General features: G+C 37.9%; 1 protein-coding gene across 6 annotated transcripts in view; it reads right to left on the reverse strand.

Annotated features, from left to right (window-relative positions):
- Window positions 1-26,653, reverse strand: part of ctnna2 (catenin (cadherin-associated protein), alpha 2) — a 304,920-nt gene that overhangs the window by 274,582 nt on the left and 3,685 nt on the right. For all 6 annotated transcript variants that reach the window (XM_019359931.2, XM_019359932.2, XM_019359934.2 and 3 more), the window contains one exon: window positions 2,423-2,529. In XM_019359931.2, coding sequence (XP_019215476.1) covers window positions 2,423-2,524 — 102 coding nt within the window. In that variant the 5' untranslated portion in view covers window positions 2,525-2,529. The remainder of the gene's footprint in view (window positions 1-2,422; window positions 2,530-26,653) is intronic.

Raw genomic sequence — 26,653 nt, forward strand, 5'->3', positions numbered from 1 at the left:
TCTTCAGCAGCTTGTAGCTGGAGGGGTTATGATGCTCTGCCTCTTAAAAATACCCAAATGTTCTTCTATTCCAGACAACACACATAGCGAGGTTGTGGTTTTCACTTGTTTTTTTTTCTCTTCTGTAGCGAGTCTTTTGACAGTGTTTTGGGATTGTTATCATGCTGAAATATTCCTGTTCTGTTGAGCTTCTGACATTGTTACCTATATTTTTGGTATAGCTATAGGAATTCAAAGTGCTATCTCCACAAAAGCTTTTGGCATTCACACAGCCTTGTACTGCTGCATTCCCACCTCAATGCTTCACTGTCAGAACTATGCAACAATGTGGCAGTTCTGGCCAGGTTCACGGCAAGTGTGCCGGATCAAATCTTATACAGAGAGATTTATCTTCATCTCACCAGACCATAGAAAATAATTCCAATATACAACTCCTTTTCTTGTTCTTTAGCAGAGGGCAATCTGACTAAGGTTTTTTTGTTTGTTTGTTTTTTTGGGTGTGGGGGGGTACCAAAGACCATAAAAAGTTTTTCTTTAGTTTGGGGGTTTTTTTGTTTGTTTACTTTGGTTTGTTTTTTCTGGTGCAAAATGTGTTCCCCTTGCATCATTACCTTGTTTATTTTTTCTCACTATTCCACTGTGTTTTCTTTCCTTTTCTTTTGTTACCTGTCTGTGTACGTGTTCCTGTTCCACAGTATTGTGTGTGGTATTCATTTTCTGATTTAACTTTGTAATCTATGGTTACAGTCCCTTTTCTTCAGCCAGAACACTAGCCCAACAAGTTATGGCAAATACTTAAATACTATCTTTTTTTTCCTTTTCTTTCTTTAAACTAACTTGTCTGCTCTTTGGTTTACATTTGGCTCCTCTTCCTTAAACTGAACGTTAGAATTAGTGGTACTGTGACTTGTTGTTTACCTGCTAAACATAGCTACAACTGTGTTTTGACTAATGTTTCCCTGGTCACTAACCTTTCCAATTTCCTACAGGTAAATATTTTCCATGTGGAGTTTCTCATATTCATTGCTTTCATAATTATTTATTGCTTATGTATCAGTGATAGCACATGGTTTATATTTTGTTTTTTTATCATTTCAGTATAGTTTCTAAAAAGTCTTTCTTTTGCTTCTTCAACAGAGAAAACTGTTGGAAATACAACAGTTATTGAAAGGTGACACACTTTTGAATCATTTTACCTTTAACAGACTGGACAGTGGTGAACTCATTACTATACAGTGGTCCCTCATTTATTGCAGGAGTTTGCGGGGAACATTTTCACACTTTTCTCTCTTGTTTAAACACTTTCAAAGTTCAAACCTTCACAGAAAAATAAGTCCAGTATTATAGAATGAAACCAAAGATCAAACCCTGCTTTCAGGGGTTCATGTTCAGGGTCCAGAACATGGGAATAGAGCAGCTGCGAGAGAATTCAACATTAATGAATCGATGGTATGGAAGTAGAGAAAGCAAGAAGAATGAGTTGAGTAAAGTTTGACTTATCTGACTGTTTTGTTTCGCTTAATGCGCCTTATAATCTGGTGTGCCATATGGTCTGAAAAATACACTAATTTCTACCTTCCTTTAGCATGTCTAGAAGTCCAACTTTTTGTGTAATGGTTAGCATCTGCCTTTTGGGTGCTACCGCAGGTGCCTTTGACGGTGCAAAACGTTTCATTGATATTGTTGTGTTTGTTGGGGAAAAAACTTACAAACATACAGTACAGCACTTCAGAGTCACACTGCTAGCAATCAAAGATTTGTAAATTTGACGAGCTGAACGCATTCTATACTGTACAGGAGACATGGCATGAGATTGACTGACAATGGTCTACAGCCAATCAGGACACAGAACACAATGCACTGTAAAAAAAAAAAAAAATATATAATTTTAAAAAAAGCATGCAAAAGTGCACAAAAAAAATCTGTGAAACAGCGAGGCCGCGAAAGGTGAACCGCGTTACAGCAAGGGATCTCTGTACTATAATATAATATAATACTATAATAGACAAAACAAGAACCTGAAAGTGAATCTACTAAATAGAAACAATATTCAATTCTAGTCAAAAACTCTGTCACAATAAGCCAACGTGATCAAAGTCTGCTTCAGCCATCTGTTCAGCTTAGAAGGCAAAGTCATTTGCGATGAGCCAAACTCCCTGGCTGTAAACCAATACAGTTTAACAACCTTGTAACAAGTGATCCAGCCAAGGTGCAACCAGAAAGTAATTGCTGCTCTGATACTGAACTGTAACAATTATAGCTTGTTTACTTGTTCATTAATATTGACACCATTAGACTTCGGAAATTCTCCAAACATTATTTACTGTAAACAAACGAGTGGATTATCAAAAGTATGACTTTGCTCTGGCTATGTCTGGTAAGTAAAAACCGTTTGTTATGTTTACGCCATAGATTTATCTACCTGTGTCACCAGGGGCTCCAAAAGCCGCTCCACAGTCAAGGTGCGAATTTCAAGACTCTTTGGGTCCCATTTCAGTAGGATAGGGGAGGTGGCGGTCGTCATGGTCTCTGTTAAAAACAAAGTAATTAGAAGTTAGAAACATGTTCATCTAAAATGTATTGGACATGAAAAAAATCTTACAATTTGCACAAAGTAAATTTCCCCATGTGCTGTTGAAGGTATTCTGGGGTATTTACATAGATAATGTGTTCAGAAAGCAATGTTTTGCTGATAATGGTACAGGGGGGCAGAATTAAAAACATGCAGGTATGTATGTAAAGCCAGCCAAATGATAAGTGCACAAACACAATAGGTTTCAGAGTGGGTCAGGCTTTTGATGGGGGGGTAGCCTTTCTACAGCAGCATTGTGTTGTGGATCGTTTCAATGGAAGGCAAAGTTTCAGTGGAGTCTGGAAACAGCAAACGCTGGCTCTGCACATTAAAAAAAAAGCTCAGTCAACAATTCCATCAAACCATAAATGAAAGAGTGGTCACTTCTCTAACCTTAAGCCACTGTAATTAACTTTATTAATTAACACCACCAGTACAATATATGTCTCCTAATCTCTAATCTACTGAGTATAGCTGTAGTAAGTTCAGAGAGAACTCTATTGTGTATCATTTTAAAGGTATTTGTCATTCTGTAGAGTTCTGGCCTACATTTGTCCACACTCCTTTAGAAGAATCTGAGCAGCATTTTGATTACGTCAAAGTATTCAGGTACAAACACTGCATTATTGTGCAATTGTACAATGAGAGAATGCAAATGAAGAGAAACAGTGAAGAAGGAGTGGGAAATGGGATGAAAGCTTGATAAAACTTGGAAACAAAATAAGCCCCAAGTTCAGCTCCTTCTGTTAATCCGACCACCTTCTTAAGAGCTTCCTCTGCAGAAAAGGGCAAAACCAGAAGTCACATTAAGCTCTGTAATATGAGTCTCAACTGGGCAGTTCTTCAGACAATCTGCACTAAACTAGGACTATTTTTTTGATGGTAGGTTTGTTTTTGTTTTTTGGAGGGTTCTTTTGGGGGGGACTCAGTAGGTTACATTAGGTGAATGTGACTACTGAACAGCTGGTATGGGGGGTAGCAGTCTGTTGGTACTGTGGGGATGTTTCTACAGTAAGCAATTTCAGAATGGGCCAACTGGGACTGGCCAAGTCTACTGCCAATGTCAATGAGGCAGAGGGGAATAAATAATGTGAATAGGAATGACAGATCTGGGCCACAGGCTCCCAACACTACACACAGCAGGTTAAGATAGATGGACAGAAGGAAATGTAGCAACCTGGCACTATTGATAATGGTGGACCTTTATTTTTAAAAAGTTTGCAGGCCTGTACTTATGCTCATGTCATTACATTTTTGTCGCCTGCAAGGAAATGTGAGAGGGACAATGAATCAGACCTTGTGCGTCAGCTCATCAATCTATCATGCACAGCACTTTGACAAAACCTAAGGGAATGATGAATGTACTTTCTCTGCTCTGACATTTTCAAAATGTAACAAACTTGTATTAGCAGGTAAGAGTGAGTAGGGGGCTGGCTGTAATGGCATAATTCTCACTTACTTCCTTGAAAGACAGACATTTGTGCCACTACTGATGCAGTGAACATGAGGCAGATATTTTTAAGATCCATAATTCAGTATTTAAATGAGTGCAAACTTGCTTTCATTGTAATAGCTGATTTTACTAGATGACATAACATGTGTTACTAGCAGGTTTAATCCACCGTACTTAGTTGAAATATGAGCAAAGGTTTTTGCCATTTTCTGGTAAATTCACTCTTCACATCATTATGTTGACTTTGTAAAGGAAGAAACTATACGGTCTGCTATTTAGAACAACATCATCATTTCTACAGTAATTTAAAACACTTAATAATAGTAATAGATTGCTACTTAGAGTCAAGATAATGCAAATGAGAGCTTCTCTTGTCAAAACTAGTTAGACAGTTTTTTATGATATTAAAATGTTCCTGGCAGAGCTTTGTATGTACAACAAGAATAAGCAGAAGTGATGTGAATGCTTGAGGCAGAAGAACAAGCCACTGACGGGAAAACAGCAGCACTGTGAAAAATACCAGTGCCCTATTGTAATGCAATAAACAGTTCACTGGTGTATGTCAGTGTAACTTCTCAAACACCAAGATTCAAATTATTTGTGACACCTTATCTAATCAAGCCATAAAAGAAAGGGACTGTGTCTATTGAGCTATTGGTTTTAAGTCACAGATGGTAGTTACAACTGAAGGGAAAATGTCAAAGCCAGTGGTGCCTACATTAAAGTAAAAGTGCTGAAAATAAATAGCCTTTATACAGTTTATAATAACTATTTTGACTGAATCAGCCGAGTAGTCGATCTGCCAGCTACACTGATATTCAACATATTGTCTAAGTTATTTGTATTTATAGAAATACTACCAAACATTTTTCAGCTTTTAACTTCTCAGAAGTGAGAATTTGCTGCCTTGTCATCATAAACTAAATATCTTTGGGTTGTGGACTGCTCTTCATACCAAACATGACATTTTATATGTCGCCTAGGATTCGTATAATGTTGGTTATGAACATTTTTCATCTTCCTCTGACATTTTAATGACATTTTAAACACCAAACATTTGGTTACTAGGGTAACCCCATGAAAACAGAGTCTGAACAGCGAGCAGCATTTGAAAGAAAATTAATTGGTTAATCAGAACCATAATAAATTGCAGTGCAATAATAAAGTCATGCCGATAATGATAGCCCTTCCTGTCTTTACGCCGAATTAGTATAAGCTATGGAGAAAAGTAAAGAAAGCATGCTTTCCACAGTAATGACTACACAAATGCTTTCATCATGCAACACCACAAATGAACAACAAATCACAGGCAAGGTATGCAAGTGAATAACATTACTATAATATAGCCAGTGAAGGTGAATGTTCAGACGGTTTATGGTTTGTTTTTTGCAAATTTCCCCACAATGTCAGTAAAACCAGTACACACTTTAAACTGTAAAAAAGTGAGAAACATTAATATTAAGTTCACTGTCATCTACCACGTATCTGTAATGCACCTATGTTAATAATAAATCAAAATGTTTCAAAAATAGTCCAAAGCAGGGTTTCCGATGATGCAAAGCAGAAGCAGGAAAGAAAGTAAAAATTCAGTCAGGATGTTTCGACAAGATTACATCTTTCACAGAGCCAGAATATAAACAGCTGAGCGACTGCCATCTGTCAAAGAGATGTCATCTATAACATCATTATTCACCACATTCAGCTGCACAGTGTAACAACAAATATGATGAAACAGAATGATATGTGGGGATGCATTTCTGAAAAAAGAAATCAGACTCATGTTTATCAGTAATACAGTACCGCCATCTGACTGAATGGAGTCACATATTCATAGCTTTCAGTGAGGTGGCTGGTACAGAAAGCCACACGATGGAACGAACTGGTCAACATTGGACACTTCATAGTACTGCAGCACCAGCTCGTTAATTTTCTACCTTTTAAACCACAAATGAAGAAAACAAATTACCCACTCCATTATTTCAATCACTGAAAACAGTGAAGTCCCCGCCAGAGCTTGACTTTGTCTGTGTTTACATATATCTTACGGAGGATCCTTCCACAGTGAAAACATACAAAGGTACAGGCAGTTCTAAGGATTTTCAATCTGGATAGGTCAATAACGCTCCCTTTGAGCAGGTGAAGGGCACGAAATCCGTCACTGTCACAGCAAGGGTGAGTGCTAATTAGCAAACAGAGGTAGCTAATGTTAATCAATTGGTCATTAGTTTTGGGGTCAATGTGGTCAGAGTTCTGGAGGAGTAGTGACACAGTAATGTATTTTAAAGGTTATATGACATTAATCCAAAAGAACATTAATTGACAACCTGGGTTACTGAAAAGAATTGGTCATTTAACCACTATGCACGTACAGCAGGTGTTAGGAGAAGTGTGCAATTTGCATGCAATGCCATAACACACACGCCACCAGCATGAGTGAACAAACTGAATAGCTGGCAATTGGTGCATCTCATTAGGGCCATTTCAAATACAATTTTGGGGGTTTCAAAGCACCGGTAGTAATCAACAGCAAATAATATAAGTTGCACCAGGCGAGTGAGATGAGGTTAGCTGTAATTTGCTGTGATTTCAGATATATTTATACATAAAATGGTCACTTAGGGATAAAGTTAGAAAGAACCCCGGAGCTCTTAATTTTCCTTAACTTTTTCTCTCACCATGCATGACTGCTGTCACTCTGAAGCCTAGCTGCTTACTTCCACAATGTATACAGCAGCGAGAACGAGAGAGTAGTATTTCAAGGCTTGAGAGTGCGACACTATTGGACAGCACCATGATAATGTCCCCACATACTTTTGAAATGTGTTTAGTTAGCCCACTAAAAGTGTATGAAAAGGTGTTATTTAAAAAAACAATGAGGTCAACTCTTTTGGGACTAGTGATCCCAGTCCCAAAAAAGAATACCTGCTTAACTAACAAATAGCTGAACAGAGGAATATTTGGATATAGCCTTATTTATAACTACCCACCGCTTTGGCAAACCAAACAATACATAATGGACAATGGAATAAATCGTCATGCCCCAGACCGGGGCCTATTATGTGAGGTCATTGAAAATATTAATAAAAATGAACCACAAGTGCATATTATGCACTCACTCTCACTTCACTGCACATTTTTATCTCATCAGTGCTGTCCCGAGATTAAAGAAACAAGTATAAAGTGTTAGTTTGTTAAGTGACTTGCATTCTGTTTTACAGCTTTCATGATTTGGCATCATGTTCTCAGCTAACAACACTGTGAAAAGGTGCACACATTCAAAATAGAAGAGATAACATGACACAAAAAGAGTATCATCGCAAACAGCTTCTAGATTTACCAGAGATAGCTACAGAAGTGGGACAATAGTTTATCTACTTGTCATTGTGGCACTACATTTGCTACAATTATAGCTTTGTACTTTAAATAAACTGCAGGGTACCACAACACCCCAGGGAGAGTGTCCTCTGTGAAGGCACAGATTCTCTTTCTTGTGGATCTATTTTGTCTAACTAGTATGTTTTACTCAAAAGCATCTCAAGTGTGTTAGACTGACTGGAAAAACCACATTAAAAGCAAGAAATTACCTGCCTATAAACATGATGAAGGGTTTTGATCCAAAGCTACAATGATGAATTGGTTGCTGAATCAATCACCAGCTACTGTGATAATCTCTTAACTCAATTTGAGAATTTTTTTTTTTTTTTAAAGGAAAAAAAGTCAGTTCTCCGACTCCAATTTCTTGAATTTGAATATTTTCTGGTACTAGTCAGTTTTTTTTAACCATATTCTGATATTTTATAGCCCAAACAGCAAACATTCCAATCATGAAAATAATCTGCACATTAATCTGCAATAAAAATTAATTCAGTCCACACTGATTGTCCTGTGAGTTAGCCGTCTAACATTTTTTTGTCTGTGGATTTAATCATTTAATTAATGTTCTTTGATAAATGGAAATAGAAAGTCCACAGAGACCTTTAAAAAGTTTGTAGCATATAGAAGATTTGTGTTATCTTTAATTGTTTGGACACTGAGCATCACTAAGATACTTAATGGTATGCAAAACATACAGCAACATCTATTAAAAAAAAAAAAAAAATGAACAGGGTGTAACCCAGAATGGGCCATTTGTTGCCCTGAGATGAGCGGGATACAGTCAGAACGGAGGATGTCACAAAAGAGTAAGAAAAAAAAGCAAATACAGAAAAAGCACGTTCAGGTTTTTTAAAGCGCACAAGAAATCTACAGTTTTGTCACACACTGTTTTCAGCATGCTATAAATTTGTGTGTTTTTGTTTCTTCACAGACACATGTGCTGTATGTTGTGCTCGATAATCTAGGGATGTACCAGTTTTTGCAGAATTGTTTACCATCACGTTCCCATTACACAACTGTTTTCTCCTGCCTCAGGACAGGCTTTTGGGGAAGAGTGATTAGGTTTCAGAAGGTTTAGAGTAGCACAATTCAAAGGAGGAAAATGGGCCATCTGCTAGAATTTTTAGATTTATTCAAAAAAAAAAAAAACAACAACCTGTGATGCACCAACACTTGCATAAATAATCTACCCTCTAGGCTGAACAGTAACAGTTATCAAGTGAAATTCAAAAAGTTTTAAAATCAGGGACAGAAAAGTTTTATGAGCAGCACTATGGCTCGTTATAAACTTGTTTTTACGGTCTGAATTAGCCATTTCCCTCATTTATTAACGTTATTAAAATTACAAAACAAAAATTATTACAATCAACAAAGCACGTGCTTGATCAATTCCAGTTTTGAAATGCTCTCTCCCAAATGATAAAATAATGCCATGTTATGTTTATGTGTAACATGGCATTATGCTTAAATTGTGAGTTGACACGTTACACACGTTCACAAAGTAATTCAGTACATAATACCTTATGTATGTAAAAAGAAGCCCCTTTGAATTAAATTTAGAAAAAGCCACCCAGAGGTTAAGCAGCCAATATAATATACTGCAAACTCCAACTTAATTCAGTACTTCACAAGTGGAGTTCCTGCTAGTTTTGTCAAGCGCTGCTGTTCAGCAATTCATTTCAGTGCCAGAAAGCAGCATCCTCACTGCTCAATTAATCACAAGCTTGCAGATACTGTGCCTGCCGAGTTTGGCAAAGAGTGCTCACCAAATTGCACCTTTGTTGTTAATTAGGTTTCGTGTTTTGTGTGTTGGTGTTTATAATACTTCAATTGTCTTAGTACGTTAATTATGTCTGCTTACTCAATGCCCGATCGTTAATATAGGTTTCTGTTTACCGGTTGAAGAAACTACTGTGGAACCACAGTTTTTTCAGCATTATGGATAGCCCCTGAAAAACATAAAAAATATATTAAATAAAATAAACGGACCGTTAGACACTTATTTTCGTAGTGTTAAGTACTATGCTTTGTAAAGCTCATACAATAATTGCACTCATTAGAAAACCTTCAGTTGGCCGGAGCAACTAAAATATATACATAACTTTAATCAAGATGTTTATTAGGTTAAGTGTTGCTCATCTGTGATGTTGCTTAGAAACACCTTCTGATTAAAACACACACACACACACACACACACACACACAGATGGGCACCACAGATGCTTAGCGGCTCTGACAGCAGGCTCATGTGGAATTTCCATACTCTTCCTTATTTAAGCGTATTTCCTTCAGGTACTGTGGTTTCCACTTAAGTCTAAAGGCATATATGGTAGGCTATTTCAAGTAAAGGATTCTTAGTGTTGGTCTGGTTGAATCCAGACTACTTAAAAATAATATCCGGAAACGGATGGATTAAAATACAAGCATGAACTGCAGACTGACAGTATTTCAGATGCACTTTGAAAGCCAAATGCAGGAACTCATAAATTGTCTAAAACACTGAATTAACCATAGAATTTTTTATGTAGCAGTGGCAAAGCACACATGATTTCCAGTGTATCATCTTGGGGCTTCGCACTGCTTTTTTTGATTTTCCAACTTCCATGCCTCTTCTGTCTATGTAACTTAGGAATGGTAATGAATTTAGCACAAATAAATCACAGAAGTAAGAACTAAGACGACCAAGACATCAACAAAGTCAACCACAAATTGTAAAACCTCCTACAACTTCGAATGTGTTATTAAAAAGCATTCGGAACAACACAGACAATTTTTAGTGACTTTGACTTCTGCTTCCTCAAAACTCCCTTTGTAACTAATTTTAGCCAAAATGTTCTGACCTGAATGAAAATTGTGAAAGTGAGCAACAACTGTGAAGCTGAGGGTCATGTACACAGAGGGAGAGAGCACCAGGACAGATATTTAGTGCTCTCTCTCAGCTTGAATGACGTGTTTTATTATTAGTGTGCAGAGATGGCAACAATGGCATCCGTAGCAAGTTCGCCACATGCTGCCATTCTCTGCAAGTCAGCTCATTTGTCACCTAATGTAGGGTGTTCTTGATACTGTCTGTTTTTATTGCCCATTAAACAATATTAGTACCTCTGGTTGTGCTTGTGTCAGCTATTCTTTGAAATAATGCTGATGACATGGCAGAGAGACAACTGAAAACGGATGTAAAGTAATTACCTCAGTCAGCCAGATGTGAGCTGGGTATTGTCTGGGTTTAAAAGGTGTGTTTCTGTGCACTCAGTTGTGCCTGAATCTTTATATTTCTGCTTTTGTCAAATCATCTCATAATTTGGTGTGATCAGAATACCTAACCTTAATATATATTAACTGGATAAATGATAGCAGAAGATAGAGAGGTGTTGTATGCCTAAAGACTGATCGATGACCCCCTAGCAACCACTGGTTGCTGGTAAAAATGTGTTTTACTCAACGAGCTAATGAGTAGTGGCTGGATGTCTGTAAAAAGTATTGCTAAAGCCAGAACCACTCACAGCTAAAACCAGTGATTGACCTTCTGGAAACCACCAGTTGCTAGGGAAAAATATAGATATTCTCCAACTGCTGGCGAGTAGTTGCTGAAAGTTGCTGGCTATCACTAAGTGTAATGGGCCAAAAAAGTATTTGGTGCTTTAAGAAAAATAACATAAAAAAATACCACACCATTGGCTGGTCACTAGCCTGTTGCTGTAGTTGTCTGTAGTGCGCATGGAAGATGGCGACTTGACTGCAAACACTGGCCAAGTGCTCACTGAGTGCTAGTGAAATAGTGAAAAATGAAACTGGAAAAAGACATCATTAACTTTCAAAGTAAAAGTTGTACCTCTTGAAACATGTTGATTTCAGCATTAAGACCCTTTTTTTATTTTGAAAGAGAACATTCTGTGTTTCCAGTTTGCATTGCATTTTTTCACTAGTTTCACTACTTGGTCAATACTTGGCGAGTTTTTACAGACATGTCGCCATTGTGGTGCTCTACTGCCAAGCAAAGCAATGACAACGAGGGTTTTGGTCTAGCACCCTTGCCACTGGCAGGAATTCCCTGCCGGAGATTCCAACCAGTATCTGCTCAAACATCCAGGTAAAGAAATCCCAAAAAGCTGATAATAACAAAGTTAATAGTAATAACAGTAATAAGAAAGCTACTATAAAAGACAATTCAGCAAATCCTTTGTTGACGAACTCTATGTAACAAAGTAGCCAATAAATAATTGCTGAAGATGAACAAAATAGCTAAAGTTGTTAGGCTGTAATTGTGTTGTTCTTGTGGTAAAAGTTGACAAAAATTAATCATGTATGACCTTTTAGCTCGTTTTCATGCTCGTATCTAGTTTTGTCTGGTTCATTTCATTTTCAATGTCACAGCAATATTTAAAATGTGAGACATACAAATTTCAAAAATAAAACCTTTTTTAATAAAGTGTGTTTGAAATCATCTGCTCCATGTCTTTATTCAGTGAGTACAGGCTCTTCGATGTCTGAGTTCTGCTGCACCTAACTGGGCTAGTGTACCTATCAAAACAGATATGTGTAGTACTGTAGTAAAGCAGACCTTTCTGTATTTATTCATGCTGAGTCACACTGTCAGCGCAAAATTGAATAAAGTTATCACACTTCACAGATCTTTCTTGCATTGTGAATGCCTAGTTGTGACAGACTATGCACATCTCTAGACCTGAGGATCTTGTTTAGAAGTAGACCAATATAAATTTAACTGCACTAACAATAAGTAGCAGCGAGAGATGCAGAGAAGGGCTGTGACAGTTCATTAAGATGTCCTTTCAGACTCAGTGAACACCAGTAGCCCTTGCAACGACTCCTGAATTAAATCTTGTCAGGGAAAGATTCATTTACATATTAGTGACATTTTGATTAATGTCAAATCAAATGATACACCTCTCACACCTGAAGAACATATTGCCGAAAAGATCAAGCAGGAAGGTCCTATCATTAACCTAAAATGAGCACTCTGTCAAAGGAGGAAATCAAGCACTGGTTACTAAATGAAAAGTGGTGCTTTTAGACTGCAGCAAGACAAAGTTGAGGTTTCTCTTGCTATCGCTGAGTGATAGCAAGGCTTTTTTTTTCCTTGGTATGAGCTGCACCCTTGTGTGAACTTACCACTGAGTAGAAATCCAAAATCTCCAGGGGGAAGATGGTGAAGAGATTTTTAAGGCCACAAGAAGCATTTCAGAGCTAGTGATCAAGGTGCTAGGTTTAAGTCTGCCTGCCCTAAAAACTATGGCGTCCAAGAAGTCTAAATGTCATGAACATTTATTTTCCCTAATAAGGAATGAGATAATTAATTGTTAATTGTGCTTTATGCTGCTGTCTTAATTTTTCCCACTTGATGACAGAAGTTGTCTTAGTTCAACTCAAGATTTTACAACCATCGAATGTATTGCTGACATGCAAACCCCACGATCTGTCAGATAGACTGTTTGTGGTTACTTCCTGTATTAAGGTCAGAATTTTAAATATTATACGAATATACAGAGAAAGATTCATATATCTATTATACAAAAATATATAAAAATAGACACCAAGGTTGCATGAAGTATTCTTTTTTCGAGCGTTGTGAACTTGCATAAGTACACCATTTTTTTGTCTTTTTTGTGTGTGTGTGTGTGTGTGTGTTCTCACCTAAATGGGTTTTGTCTAGGTGCTGCTGTTTACTTTTCACTGTCCAAATACATGATTGTTTAGGTTAATTAGTGAGTCTGAATTGCCCATATGGATGTAACCCTGAATGATTGTCACTCTTGCTATGTTAGCGCTGTGATAATAGCTCACATGATGGAGGAGTGTTTTGCAGAGGATTCACACCTTGGCCTCTTTGATGGTAATGGCCATGCGTCTTTTTTTCTCCCCTTGGCTCATGTGATGACTCACAGGATTAATAGTGGACTACCTCCAAGGGGACAACCCCCACTAGGGGTTTAATACCTTGGACTCATCATCAATTGTTTTAGAACTGAAGAGGGTTTTTGGATGAGAGGCAAGACATCTTCACAAAAATGTGCCCATACATTTTTGTCATCTACCAGATAACACAAATGCTGAATAGAGTATCTTTATCTAAATGCATATAAAGCTAGAATTTTCATTTTTGTCTTAACACAATATTGCTATCCCCCACGGTTCATGAATGTTACAATCCACATACTCAAAACACACTCAAGTGCACTCAACCAAATGCTTCAACTATTAAAAAAACAAAAACAAAAACAAAAACAGGAAATCACACCGTCAAAGGTCATCAAAGTTTCCATTTTTACCGGTAATTTTTATCCAGTTGTATTTCTTGACACAGACAAAAGACACATGATTTAACCCTGACAGACTGGTGACCTGTCTGGACTCTACACTGCCTCTCTCTCTCTGGTTAGTAGTTTAGGAGGTCCCAAAGATCCATCATTATTGCTATGAATTTAGATGCCACTGAACAATCCTCTTCATTTGTTTTTAGACACTTGCCTGCTACTCATCCATCCATTTTTCTTTTGATTATGCAATGCAGTGTCATGGTGGCTTGAGCAATATCCCAGCTGTCACGGGGTGATCACATTCACACTTACAACCAATTTAGAATTGCCAATTAACCTAACATGCGCATCTCTGCACTGTGGGAGGAAGCTGAAATACCCAGAGACAACCCACACAGGCACAAGGAGAACATAAAGCTGGAGGATTTGAACCTAGGACCTTCTTGAGGTTAGGTGACAGTGCTAAACGCCACTGCTAGTTATATGATATATATTTCTATGCCAGTGCTAGTGTTTTACATATTTTATGGTTTTTGTGGTGACAGTATCAATATCACAGGCCACCATATAGAGCTTTTTTGTTTGTTTTGAAGACTTTTTAATCCCAGTGAAGAGCTCTACTGGGCATTGATTTTGGTCAGCAGCTCTTTGTTTTGCTCCCTCTTTCTTTCTCTCCCACCCTCTGTTTTTATATATTTGTGTGAATAGTCTCTATGCAGACTGAATCAAAACAAGATCATTTATGGAAGAAAGGATTATTGTTCGCTTTACTACTGTAAGAAAACAGGAGGCTGAATCCCAAATCAATCCCAAATGGTCATGAACCTGTATATAAATGTATCCAAAATTAGTGGATTCAAGCTGATGCTGGCAGGGTAGCCTATGTTCATATCATGCTACTGTGGCCTCAGTCAGGCCTAGAGACTGATGGGCCATTGCCTGATAACCTCCAAGGGAAAAATGTGTATTCTCCAACTGGTTAGGGAGTGGTTTCTGGAAGTTGTGTGAAATTGGTCGCAAAGAGGGTGTACAACCAAAAATATCCATGTGGTTCCTTTGGTTGCTAGCAGAATGAGGCTTTCACCAATAGTTTGATATAAAAACAGCCTGAATAAAATGCCAACTTATCTGGAAACACTTGCTAACTAACAATAGAGCAGTCATGACTAGTGCAGTGCTGTACACAAAGCTGCTTAAATCGACTGAGAAAAGAGTGGCTGGGTAAGAGTTATGAGAGTTTATCCTTTCTCTCAAAGAATTTTTTGATAACTATTTTGACAGACTTATAAAAAAAACTCACCCCAAGCAGAGACAGACAGTCTAGACCAGAGTTATTAGCTAAACAGAGTGCCAAGCATATGAAAAGTCTAAGCAATGCAATTATCTATCCAATTCATTTGTTTTGAATATTTCCAGCCTCCAACCAGCAGCAGCTGAAGCAGCAGGAGAGGTTCAGGAAGAGAAAGCTGTAGCTAATGAAGAGAGTGATGTAGGAGAGGAGTACAGAAGCCAACATGCTGCTGTGGGAGAGCAAGCAAGGGCAGAAGCAACAGTTCCACACGCACATACCCCCCCACCCGTCAGCTATAGCCACAAATAGAATCCAGTTCTGTCATGGTCCCAGCTGTGCATCTCCCTGATTCGTAGTGTTTCTGCTGCATTTTTCTTCTTCTTTGTGTTCTTTGGTTTCCGTGTTTGTCCTTTCTCGGTTTGTTTATGTTTACGACTGTGGCATTTTATTTCTGCACTGCTGCCAGTTCACCTGTACACAGGTCTCAACTGCCCAAAAATCACATTTTTTTGTCTTTATAACAAAGAAAAAAAGGGGGGGGAAGAAACACATAATTGAGCACCTAGACAACAGACAGCCATCGGCAGTGCTATATATGTTTTCTTTTGCAATCAATGATCAACTCAAACATTATAAACTTAGCACAAAAAAATGAAGGAAATTAGGAAGTTTAGTTGATCATTTCTTTGTTACAATTCTCCTTGGCAGTAAATCTTATACCTTTGGAAAGTCTGTTTATTTCCCCTTAAACGGTGCCAGATTTTTATGGAAAAAGCATTTGTGGGTTGAGCAGCAGAGTTCAGTATGTGGGTTGTCCCCATAAAGAACTCTGCTTTGACTCTTGTTTTGAGTTTCATCAGGTGTCTGATTGGTGCATGATTAGCAGCACCTGTGAGCAAGAACCCTGCTACAGCTCGAGTCTGCTCCAAGCATCCCACATTTCACTGATATGGGTAGGACCCATGCCAAAGGGCAACTTCAAGCTGGCTTTTTGCAAAATCAAGTTGCAGCAATATTTGGAATGAGCCTCGGAATCATCTCCAAAATGAAGGCCATATAACAGGCAGCATCAAAGACAGGCATATAAGTGGGCACCCACAGGGAGAAACACCGCAAAAAGACCATTTCGTCAGTCTGTCAGCACACAGTCTTCTACAGATTTGTAATCATGTTTGCTGGACAATACAGCAGACGGCTCTCTATCCAGACAATCTTCAGAGCTGCCAGTAGGCCTATCATGACTGCTCTTCACCATCAGGCCCATTTGGGCCGTTGTCACCAACATGTGCACTGGAACTTGAAGATGTTAAGGAATGTTATGTTCCTCTATGCTGATGACTCTAGTTTCTGCCTGCAGGTTATTACGTTTATTATTTAATATTGGATAATATAATTGAATTTAGAATCCAGCTGTACACCAAAGATTCACCCACAAATCAAGCTCTTGCAGTGTAGGCCTATATCTGCTCCAGCTATTTACTCCATTCTCCCTGAGATGATTAAGTTCACCAGTATGGTGTTAATGCAACAAACTAAATTCAGGTTCAGCAACATTTTTCCAATACTGTTTGACCGTCTAGAAACTTTTGTTTGTTCCTGTGCTTTAGGTAGTGTAGTTGCTTCTTGCCAACACCAGCCAAGCTTCACTCCACCAGCTACCAAGCCTGCCTCTCCCATCTGTATTCCAGCAGACACCCTCCTCAACTCACTCTGTTAACAGTCCAAGCCTATATTTCCCAGCCTCACTGCCAGCTACAACTAACTTTGAGCCACTTCCCCACTTACCACGACTGCAACATTTAAACTGTTAAATTAAATAGATCCTTTTCCAATTTGTTCTTTTTTCAGTTGTTCTTTTGGATTGCCTCTTCAGCTCTTAACAGATTCTGTAAATCTGGCAAAGTGCAGTGCATAAAAAGAAACGATTAAAAAAACATTTATGTTAAAGTCCCATGAGTTACACATATTGCATCTCAAACTGATGAAAAAGAATATTCTAGCTCACTATACTCCTTATGTGGGATTTTACTATTTTTTCCTGTGATGCTCTTAAAGGCAGAATCACAATCAAGATGCCACCCTGCCTCATGTGCGTGTAAACATGGATTAACGTCACTGACTGTATTAACAAATGAGGTTAATACATGATAAGCATTTAAGGAGCAGAGAAATTAGGACAAATTCAAGTGCTAAAACAAATGGGGATTACTCATAATATTTACATTTACAACACTACATTCAACAAAAATGCAAAACAATAAAGATATATAAATGTGTAAATGGTAAATGCTGAAGCATATTTATTTCCCAGCCCCTTGTTCAGTATGTTTACAGTAGTTTTAATATCAGTAATATATAATATTATCAGTATTGACTAATTTCTACTTTAAGCATGGGCGAGAAGCCGGGTAAAAATAATGCTACAAGAGGAAGGTCCTCGAAATTGAGCTTGCAATACTGTTAACACTCAAAAGGAAAATTATAGACTTATTTACAGCTAGACCATCTGCTAAACTCTCCAACATAGAAAGTTAGTGGCGAGTCAAAAAACGTATTAACGCTTACAAGGCTGAGGCATTTAAAATGCATTTTAAATGGAATATTTGAGTGGTTATAAAGGACCATATATTGCACATTTTTCTCCCAGAGAACATGCATATTATTCAAAGACAGAAAACAATGTTTAAACACTGCTTGCAATGCATAAAATGGGCATCAGCTTTTTTTACCCTCTGACACCAACTTTGTGACTACAATCCCTGTCATTTGCCATTATGTAAAGTTAATATGCCAACACTGCACTGACCCAGATTCAGAGCAGAGTTAAATACATGCACACAGATGCGTGGAGCAGCAGGGGAATCTGTAAATGCAGAAGTCAAGGCTCAAACTGTCATATCACTGTTCTCCAGAGCCGTGTTCGTGGCCAAAAAAGACTGATCAAAGTAGAGCACAACCTGTGAAATTCTCAAAGCAGTCATGTTCTCTTAGGAACTCAAAAACCTTTTTTAAAAACATAATGTCTGCAACGAAAAGCTGAGTTAAAACGTCTTCTGATAACCTACCCCCAACTGACTGGAAGTGATCCCTCAATCAAATGAAACACTTTTCCAAAAAGTTACATTTTGTCCTTTGGATATAGTTGGTGTTAGTAGAAGGGGAAATTGTAATTTTGAGTATATCGCATTTTACCCCACTCATCAGGATCTGTTTGAGTGGCAACCCTAGAAATATAGTAAAAGAAAACAACAGAATAACTATTGTTCTTAAGCTTTAGTATAAGGTGCAAGACAGCTGGTGAATTTAAATGTTTTGTTTTTTATCATGAAAACACAAAAGAAGATGAGTATCATCGAAAAAAAAAAAACCAATGAGTGTATACCTGGTAGAATGCATTAAGTACTTTGTAGTGTTGAATACTTCAGCAGCTTTCAACTAATACCTAATTCTTAAAAGGATGACTAGGCACTGTTTGTGCAATTATCATTCAAATGTCCCTTTAAAGGGTTACTGGCATTTCTCCCTTCTTCTGCAACTAAAACAATACATCACACAGGGTGAAGTCCATCAATACTTAAAAGAAACAAAAAAACCCTAGACTAATTGACTTTTACTCATTAATCAATTTGTTATTCTCTTCCCTAACAAACAGGAATTTGTTTTTCTCATTATTCAGTGCACCCAAATTAACTTGAAAGTTGGAAAACGCAACTAAAACAATTTATGTTTTATATCCAAAGTGGGTTGCCATTTACCTTTGCCATTCCCAAAATGGGCTTTTTTTGTCTGTTTTTATTTAATCCAAATTATGTCAAAATTATTTTTTTTATTAGAACAAATATCTAAAATCTGTCAGACCTTCATCACACCATATCTAAACATTCAGTCAGCTGAAGTCACATCATTCAAAACTGTCATGACTATCATTATTAACACTATGGTGAGTCTGCTACACAAACAGGCTCAGATCCACAGTCCTAGAATGCAGCTGGCAACAGTAATATTTGTTTCCAGCGATTTCCTGCAAGCTGTAGGCTATGCCAACCAGATCTTCCAAGTATGAAGAGAACTGAATATGCTGCACGCAAGTATAGAACACAAGAAAGATTATACAGTCACTGGATAGACAGCTGAATGAAATCAAGGACCACCACAGCAGCAACCAGACCAGCCTGCAGATAATGAAACATAAGACAAGGCAGGCAAAGGCTAGCTTGTTTCCAGTGATTGAGCTTTCAGTTAAGTTAAGTTAAATATGTACATAAACACATACACTGTAGAATTTTATGTATTCCTAAAATACGGAGCTATATACTTAAAATCATAGATATTATTACTAGATGTATGGCAGCCATGACAGTTTAGTTATGGTTTACTGTCTGGGATTAACCAATGACAGCAGTCTAGAATAAATAGGTCACATGTAAATAAAGATTTATAATCCCACATCAGACATGGGGTTTGCCCGTGGAAGTGGAATACAGTTAAAAAGAATGAACATGCATGCAATCTGCAACTTCTAAAAAAAAATTTAAAAAATCAAACCATCTAGTGGATAACTGAAAGTACTTCACTGTTTCTTTGTTTTTTGTTAATGTTTTTTTTTTTAATGTTATTTGGGGAATGCTCCCTGATTTGTGTTTAATTTCAAATACAGCAAAACTCATTGGCCAGATGAGAAAGTGATGGGAGGAAAGAGCAAACAGGACACTGAACTCCATAAATGTTCTTCATGGATGCTGAACATGTATGTGTGTAGGTCGTGGGTCAGGTTTTCCATGGCCATCTGATATTTAATATTATTAGCATAGCTCTGTATGTTGTAGCAAAACAACATAATGGTCATTATCAGGTCAGCTTGGGCTTCTCATGCCATGATGCACATTGTGTACATTTCCCCTGCTACATAACCAACTGCTTAATAAAGTCCTGTCTTAAAGCCTCAAGCTCCCATCTTGCTGAACAGTAATAGCTGAAATCTTTCATGGTTGAGTACTCTTGTTTGAATTTTTATTTCTTAAAAATGCTTTTAAAGCATTTTGTGAGGTGTGAATGCGGGTATGAATGTGAGTGTCTATGTGTTTGCCCTGCAACACACTGGGTGTGCCCTGCCTCTCACCCTAAGACATCTAGGTTTGGCTCCAGCCACCCCCCTACCCTGCATGACCCTGAAAAGGATAAGCGGAAGAGAATGGATGGATTGATGGCTTTAAAAGCATTTTCAATGTGTAAAAATTGGTAACTGGAACTGTAAGGTAACTGAAATAGTGTAACTTTTGTCTACAAAAGATTTTTTTTAAAGAACCCTCCAAAGAACCAGTGGGAGGTCAATCCAGACCACCAGGCTTGTAATACATTGATGGAAATTCTGGAACATGACATATGGCTGTGACTGGGCTCCTTAGGCCAGGGACCATACTGTAGCTTACAAAATGAATCATGTTGTGTTCAATTAGACAAGCAATTAGGGGGATAAACTAACTAAAAAAGTGCCTACTTAGTTCATTACAGCATGTGAAGAGGGTAAACGTTTTCTTATAGACCTCAAAAGAAACTGGCTTCATTTTTGTTTTATTTTAAACCAGAGAAAAAAAGCCAACGTGATCAATGTTCAGAAACAAGTTGTTTAGCCAAGATTAACTAACGTTGATTAAAGCAAAGCATGTACATGTTCTTAATCTTATAAAAACATTTTTTTTTTTTTGGTTTAGTGTTTCAAAGCACCCGACTGACTGGACCACAGATGTATCTTTTAACAGGACAAACACCCTAAACCCATAACCAAGACAGCACTAAATCAACAGGAGTAGAAACTAAGTGAACTGAAACTGTCCACTGAAGTTACTGTAAAAGAAAGCTAGCCTCTCATTTAAAAACTCACAGATAGGATCACTGGCTCTTTTAAAGTTTTAAAGCAGTGAGTTAATAATGGGTAACTATGAATGACTGTAGGCAAGAGAGAAAGGAACAACAGGAAGCACAGTACACTGAAGTATGGGAATAATTTCTGAGAAATTGGGAAAGACGCTGAAAGCTGCATTCAGCCACTGCACTGTAGGGCATTTCTGTGAAAATCGGTAAGCAGCTGCAGATTCTAAGCCTTTAACACCCCAGTTTTTGGTTTATTTATAGAAAAGATCCATCTTATCTTGACTGGGGTTGAGGTTCATTTGAAATTAACTTTTGAGGGGGAAAAAAAGAATTATTTCCCCAGCCACTCATTCCAAGCTTCTAGGCTAAGCTATGAATGTATTGCTCCTGGTCAGCATATAGATTTTCTGTAAGAAAAGAGAAGAAAAGCAGTCACCTAACAATAGAGAAGTTAATTCACCAAGACAGAGCGCACACACACACTGTGGGGGAGGAGCTAGCCAATACTTGGGGCCCATGCTGGTCCCAGATGTAGCCTGAGGTGGGGGTGTAAAAAGAATCAGAGAGAGAGAGAGAAGAGAGGCCCCAGAAGCACAGAACAACTGAGAAGATGAGGGACTTGAAAGCCCTCTAGCAAGACTTTCCACACAGCGTCGTTATTGATGATCAAAACAATAAGGTCGCATGATAGAGGATAGGGACAAAGCAGAAGGCGAGAAAGGACCTTCTAGCAACCTGAGTGTGTTGACATGGCACTGCATGGCTAGAGAAATGACAAATGTGCAAGTAAGGATGACCCTGAATTTCTGAAATTACACACAGTTCACCAAACAACATTGTTAGTGCTCATTCATTAATGCACATGCTACATCTGCAAAACACAGCAGATTCCTGCAGAGGTACCTCCCTGTTGTTTTGAAATACAACATTATGCCAAAGCAATATCATAACAGATGAAATTGATTTTAAAAAAAAACTACAAGCTATCACATATGAATTATCTGCATGAATGCATTTCATTTTTACTCTTTAAAGTACTCCTCTGAAGGTGATAGAGAGATCCAAATCACCTGGACAAATTCTGGAATATAACTTAGGCTTTGTTGTTACTTTATACACTCAAACTGATAGGGCCACCAACAGACAAAAAGAAAAATACTATTAACAATTCAATTTTGTCAGAATCAATAACTGCTTCCAAGAGACTGTGACATCTGTGGGAGGCTGGGAGAGACTCATTATAACAGTAGTGTGACTCTTGGCAGCGGCGTGGCATAACGCTCTAGTTCAGAACCTCTATGAGAAAAGGTGCTGTCTGTGCTGTGAAAAATATACTTACAGCTCTTTGGAGAACTGAACTCTGTCCACTGTCCACTCTGTTTTCCACTGATACGACTAAAATTTCATTAGAGGTTGTTTCCACCTCTTAATTAAAGTTGTTATCAAAGAACAGCTTTAATTTTGTACAGGGAGCTCCTTGGTCTTTATGTTTTGCTGATTCAAAAGATTTCCATTATCTAACTAGCAGCTCACTGTGAAATAAGCAGACTGCATTTTCCCCAGATGCAAGTGTTCCCTTAACAAAACGCATTACAAAATTTTGGGTTTATCAGTGAATTGTATACAAATAAAACTTGCATTTGACATAACTTATATTTGGTGTGAGACCCAGCTGCTGCCACACTATCCACGGTAAGTTTATACTGTGTGGCAGCAGAGTTATGTTAGTTCTGTGAGTCTAATTAGTTTTTATTTTTATTTTGTTTTGATTTTTGCTTTTCCAAGGTGAGTTTGCTCATTTCAGTTGAGTTTTTATTAGTTTAAGTGTTAGTTTAAGTCTTTATTAAATTTTATTATATGTACAGCACATGTCTGAGACAAGATTTAAGAAAATTAGTGCAAGTATTACAATAAAAACACAGAACCTTTGAAAGCAGTTGATCACAGTGTTGTAGATATCCGAAGTCACACACACACACACACACACACCCATCTCTTTCTATCTCGACATATTAGCAGATGAAGACAACCGTAGTGATAGATATAGCTATACCCAATGACAGCAACATCGGGAAAAAGGAACACGATAAGTACCAAAGACTGAGAGAAAAGCTCGAGAAGATGTGTAGGGTGAAGGCAACAGTGGTCCCAGTGGTAATCGAAGCACTCGGTGCATTGACCCCCCAAACTGGGCGAGTGGCTCCAGCAGATCCTAGATAACTGTTTTGGGGTTTTTTTTCCAGATGTAATTTTAGTTTATTTTTAGTCAACTACAATGATCTTGTGTGGCAGAGCTGCTGGCATGAGTGTGGGGGTGACTACCTAAATGAAGGAATATAAATGTCTCATATCAGTTAAACAACAAGGTATAGAATGAAAAATCATCTTTAAAATACAGGATTGCCATCTTTGTTTGCTTTTGGAAGAGTCACTCATTAAAAAAATATAGATGATGGATTTCACTACTTTCTGTGGCCAGTTGTGCAGAAATATTGGCCTCAGTGTTTTCCAGATTTCCCATCCTTATGCTGACTTCCCGAATGAATTCACATCAGTTACATGAGCTAAAAAAATTGGGTTAGCTGTAGCAGAATACTTATGAAAAACCTGGTTTACCAGATGGCCACCAAAAGTTTCTCTCATTTTCTCCAATTTGACATGAAACTTAAAACCATGTTTGAAAAAGAGCTCTTGTGCAAAAAGCCTGAGGGGCTGTTACTGCTACTGAATCTATAAGCGCTATATGCTTACAGGCAGCTGGCCACAGTAAACACAGTATCTGTATGACTACAACAAAGTACATAGTTTAGTAGATCAGCACAGTGTAAAGGGAGCATCCCTTGTGAAACTTCAAGTCCTGAACATTACATCCTGACATTAACTTGACATTAAACACTAAAGTGATGAAATATTTACTGGTAAAATTCCCATAATTTGAAGTCTTACTACTTCAAATTCTTATTATCATTAAAAAAAACTCACCATTTGTTTTGAGTCTATAAAAACCTGGCAGAAAGCAGTGACAGCTGCCTGGATACCTTTCAGCCTAAGAGGATAAAATCTCAAGTTATATTTCGATTTTTAATGGAGTGCTGGAGGGAATCTTAAAATAAGTGCAAAATCAAATTTTACCTTCTACCTCACTGTATTGCAATGGGACTTTAAAACAGGGGGAATGTAACAGTCTATCTAACTTGCTAATAGCTTGTCAATAATATAAACTGAAGCTTTCAATGTTATCCACTTTTGTTAAAACTGCGGCTGTATGCACCGTTTATCTGCAGACTCTATTAACCCACTGTGCAAATACAGTGTGTAGGACAATGCAAAGTAGTGTGCAAAAGTCTGCAGTCTTCCACGTTTTCCATTGCTTGATGGATTAAACTATAATCATACTTATTCATGTTCATAATTCAGTTAATCTTGACAATATCTCTAATGCCGCTGACTGAAATGCAGCTCGACCACTATGTTTCATGCATGGCTGTAGAGACTAATGCACCTGATGCCACTGACGTTAACTTCTTGTGTGGTGACAGTCACCCTTCCACTGTGATCATTTCTGACATGGCTTCAGCGATCATTAAACAGATCAACTAAAGGGTCAGCTCATTTCTCAGGGCCTGTGTCAGATCCTTTCTCTATATTTTCCTATTTCTTAAGACATGACTTCCAGATATTTTTTTCTCTGTTGTACATTGTTTTAAGGCCTGCCACTTCTTCGTTTGTCCTCCACATGTCCATTTTCCTTTTATTTCTTAAGGATATTACACACCCTGCTGAGATATGCCAAGTTCTCTTTGGGAATCACCTTAATGGTGCAAAAACATTATTTTAAATGTCAACCTGTATTATCTTTTGTTTTTTGTAGTTTGAACTAAAGAAATGTGAATAAATTATATAATTTTGTGACAGTGTGCTAGTAAAAGGTGCCTAAAGATACAATTTAAAACAGTCTTTTTGCAAAGTTGTCTGTTATGTTCAAGCACATTAGTTCATCCTTTGAACTAGGTGTCTCTTGTACGCTTGAATGTTTCATAGATCAGTATTAAGTGGCTTAACAAACAAACAAACCCTTCCTCTGAAAATGGTCATTGGGTGAATAAGCAGCCAATGTCCAAAGAAAAACCATGAAAGACCTTCAAAAAATCTGGAGAACTATTGCTCAAGACCATTTCTTTATATTTTGCTCCTCGGAAGCAAAATATAAAGAAATGAGGGGTGGCTCAAGCCTTTTGCACAGTGCTGTAGGATAACTGATCATTCCAAATTGGCCATTGATGTGGACATGAGCATGAATAGTTATCTGTCTCTCTGTGTTAGCCCTGTGATGGACTAGTGATATGTCCCTGGTGTACCCTGCCTCTCACCCTCTGGCAGTTGGAATAAGTTTCACGGCCCACTGCGACTCAGAACCGAATAAACAAAAGAAAATAGATGGATGGCTATATGGATGTTTTTTTGTTTTGTTTTTTAAAATATTATCACACTCTGATTTTGAAGCCATCCCACACCTTAAAATCTGTGAATATCTGTTCGCAGCTTACAGTGGCTGAAAAGGGCAGGATTCCTATAATTCCAAAGTGCTGTTAAAAATTTAGCTGCAACCTGGTTATAAGATCCTAGTTTCAAAACATTAAAATTTAACAATCGTTCCCACACAAGTCAAGTCGTGATGACACAAGAGATGCACATACATTGCACTTTTCATTTATTTAAATTTTATTAGCTTCTTGAGTCTCCCGATGGCTTCCAACACTTCATGAGCATTTTTTTATGGGAGGAAATGTTATTCAACCACACCCACTCACAGACCATCCTCAGTAATTGAGATTGAGTTTATTGATTTTTCTTTTTCTTTTTTTCCCTCTTTTTTGGTAATGACAGTCTTGTAAAGAATCAAGCTTGGCTGGAACACTATAAATGTTCACTCAAACGGCCCTTTTTCCCGGCATTGTGGCTGCAGTTGTGGTCTTTTGCAGAATAATAGACATGAAAAGTAACTTAAGAGAATACCCCTGTTCTTTGTGGCTGTGCCAAACTGCTGCTGACACGATATTTTCAAGCACTGCTGGATCATCTACTTTATTGTCCCCCTTGAAACAATAAAGATCTCAGTCCTATTTTTTTCCTCTATAGTCCATTGTGGAATAATGTTCTATAAAAAGTTAAGGATTAATCTAACCAATGCAACATATGCCCATGTCATATACTATTGAGTAGGCTGAAAAAGTTATCTGTCCCCACACACACAGACCAGTAACACTGTTTTGCAGCAGCACAGTATTATGCCTTGAAAATAGAAGACAATGAATGCTTAGTGAAAATGCCTGCTGTCTGGTCAGTGCAATTCTACATGAAGGCACAGCAGGATAATATAAACCCTAGTTTTAGGAGAGTTAAAATCGACATTGTGGACAAGTGTGCTACAAGAATCGATTGTTTGCTGTTGGTGCTATTGCCTCATCCCTCATCTCTTAAACACCATCAAATATTTGTGCAAGAGCTGGAGTGAAAGAGGGCTTAAGAGGAGAAGCAGTCGTGTTCCACTTAGCGGGGAACCATGGCTACCTCAAAGCTCTGCTTCGGTATAACAACAACAGGGGGTTCCATGGTAGTCAGCCAATATCACCTCCTCTCCCAGGAGACAGAGAACACAATGCACTCCTGGCTGCGATTGATTGCATAGTCACACCCATAAATTATGGCATTTCCTTATCCCCCAGTGACAGAAGCAGGATTTTATACTGTAAATGACATACACTAAATGAGCCCAAATGTTTCCACGATTGCATAAAGGTGGCTGGAAAAAACTAT

This window comes from Oreochromis niloticus, linkage group LG6, assembly GCF_001858045.2.
Source record: "Oreochromis niloticus isolate F11D_XX linkage group LG6, O_niloticus_UMD_NMBU, whole genome shotgun sequence".
NCBI classification, from domain to species: Eukaryota; Metazoa; Chordata; class Actinopteri; order Cichliformes; family Cichlidae; genus Oreochromis; species Oreochromis niloticus.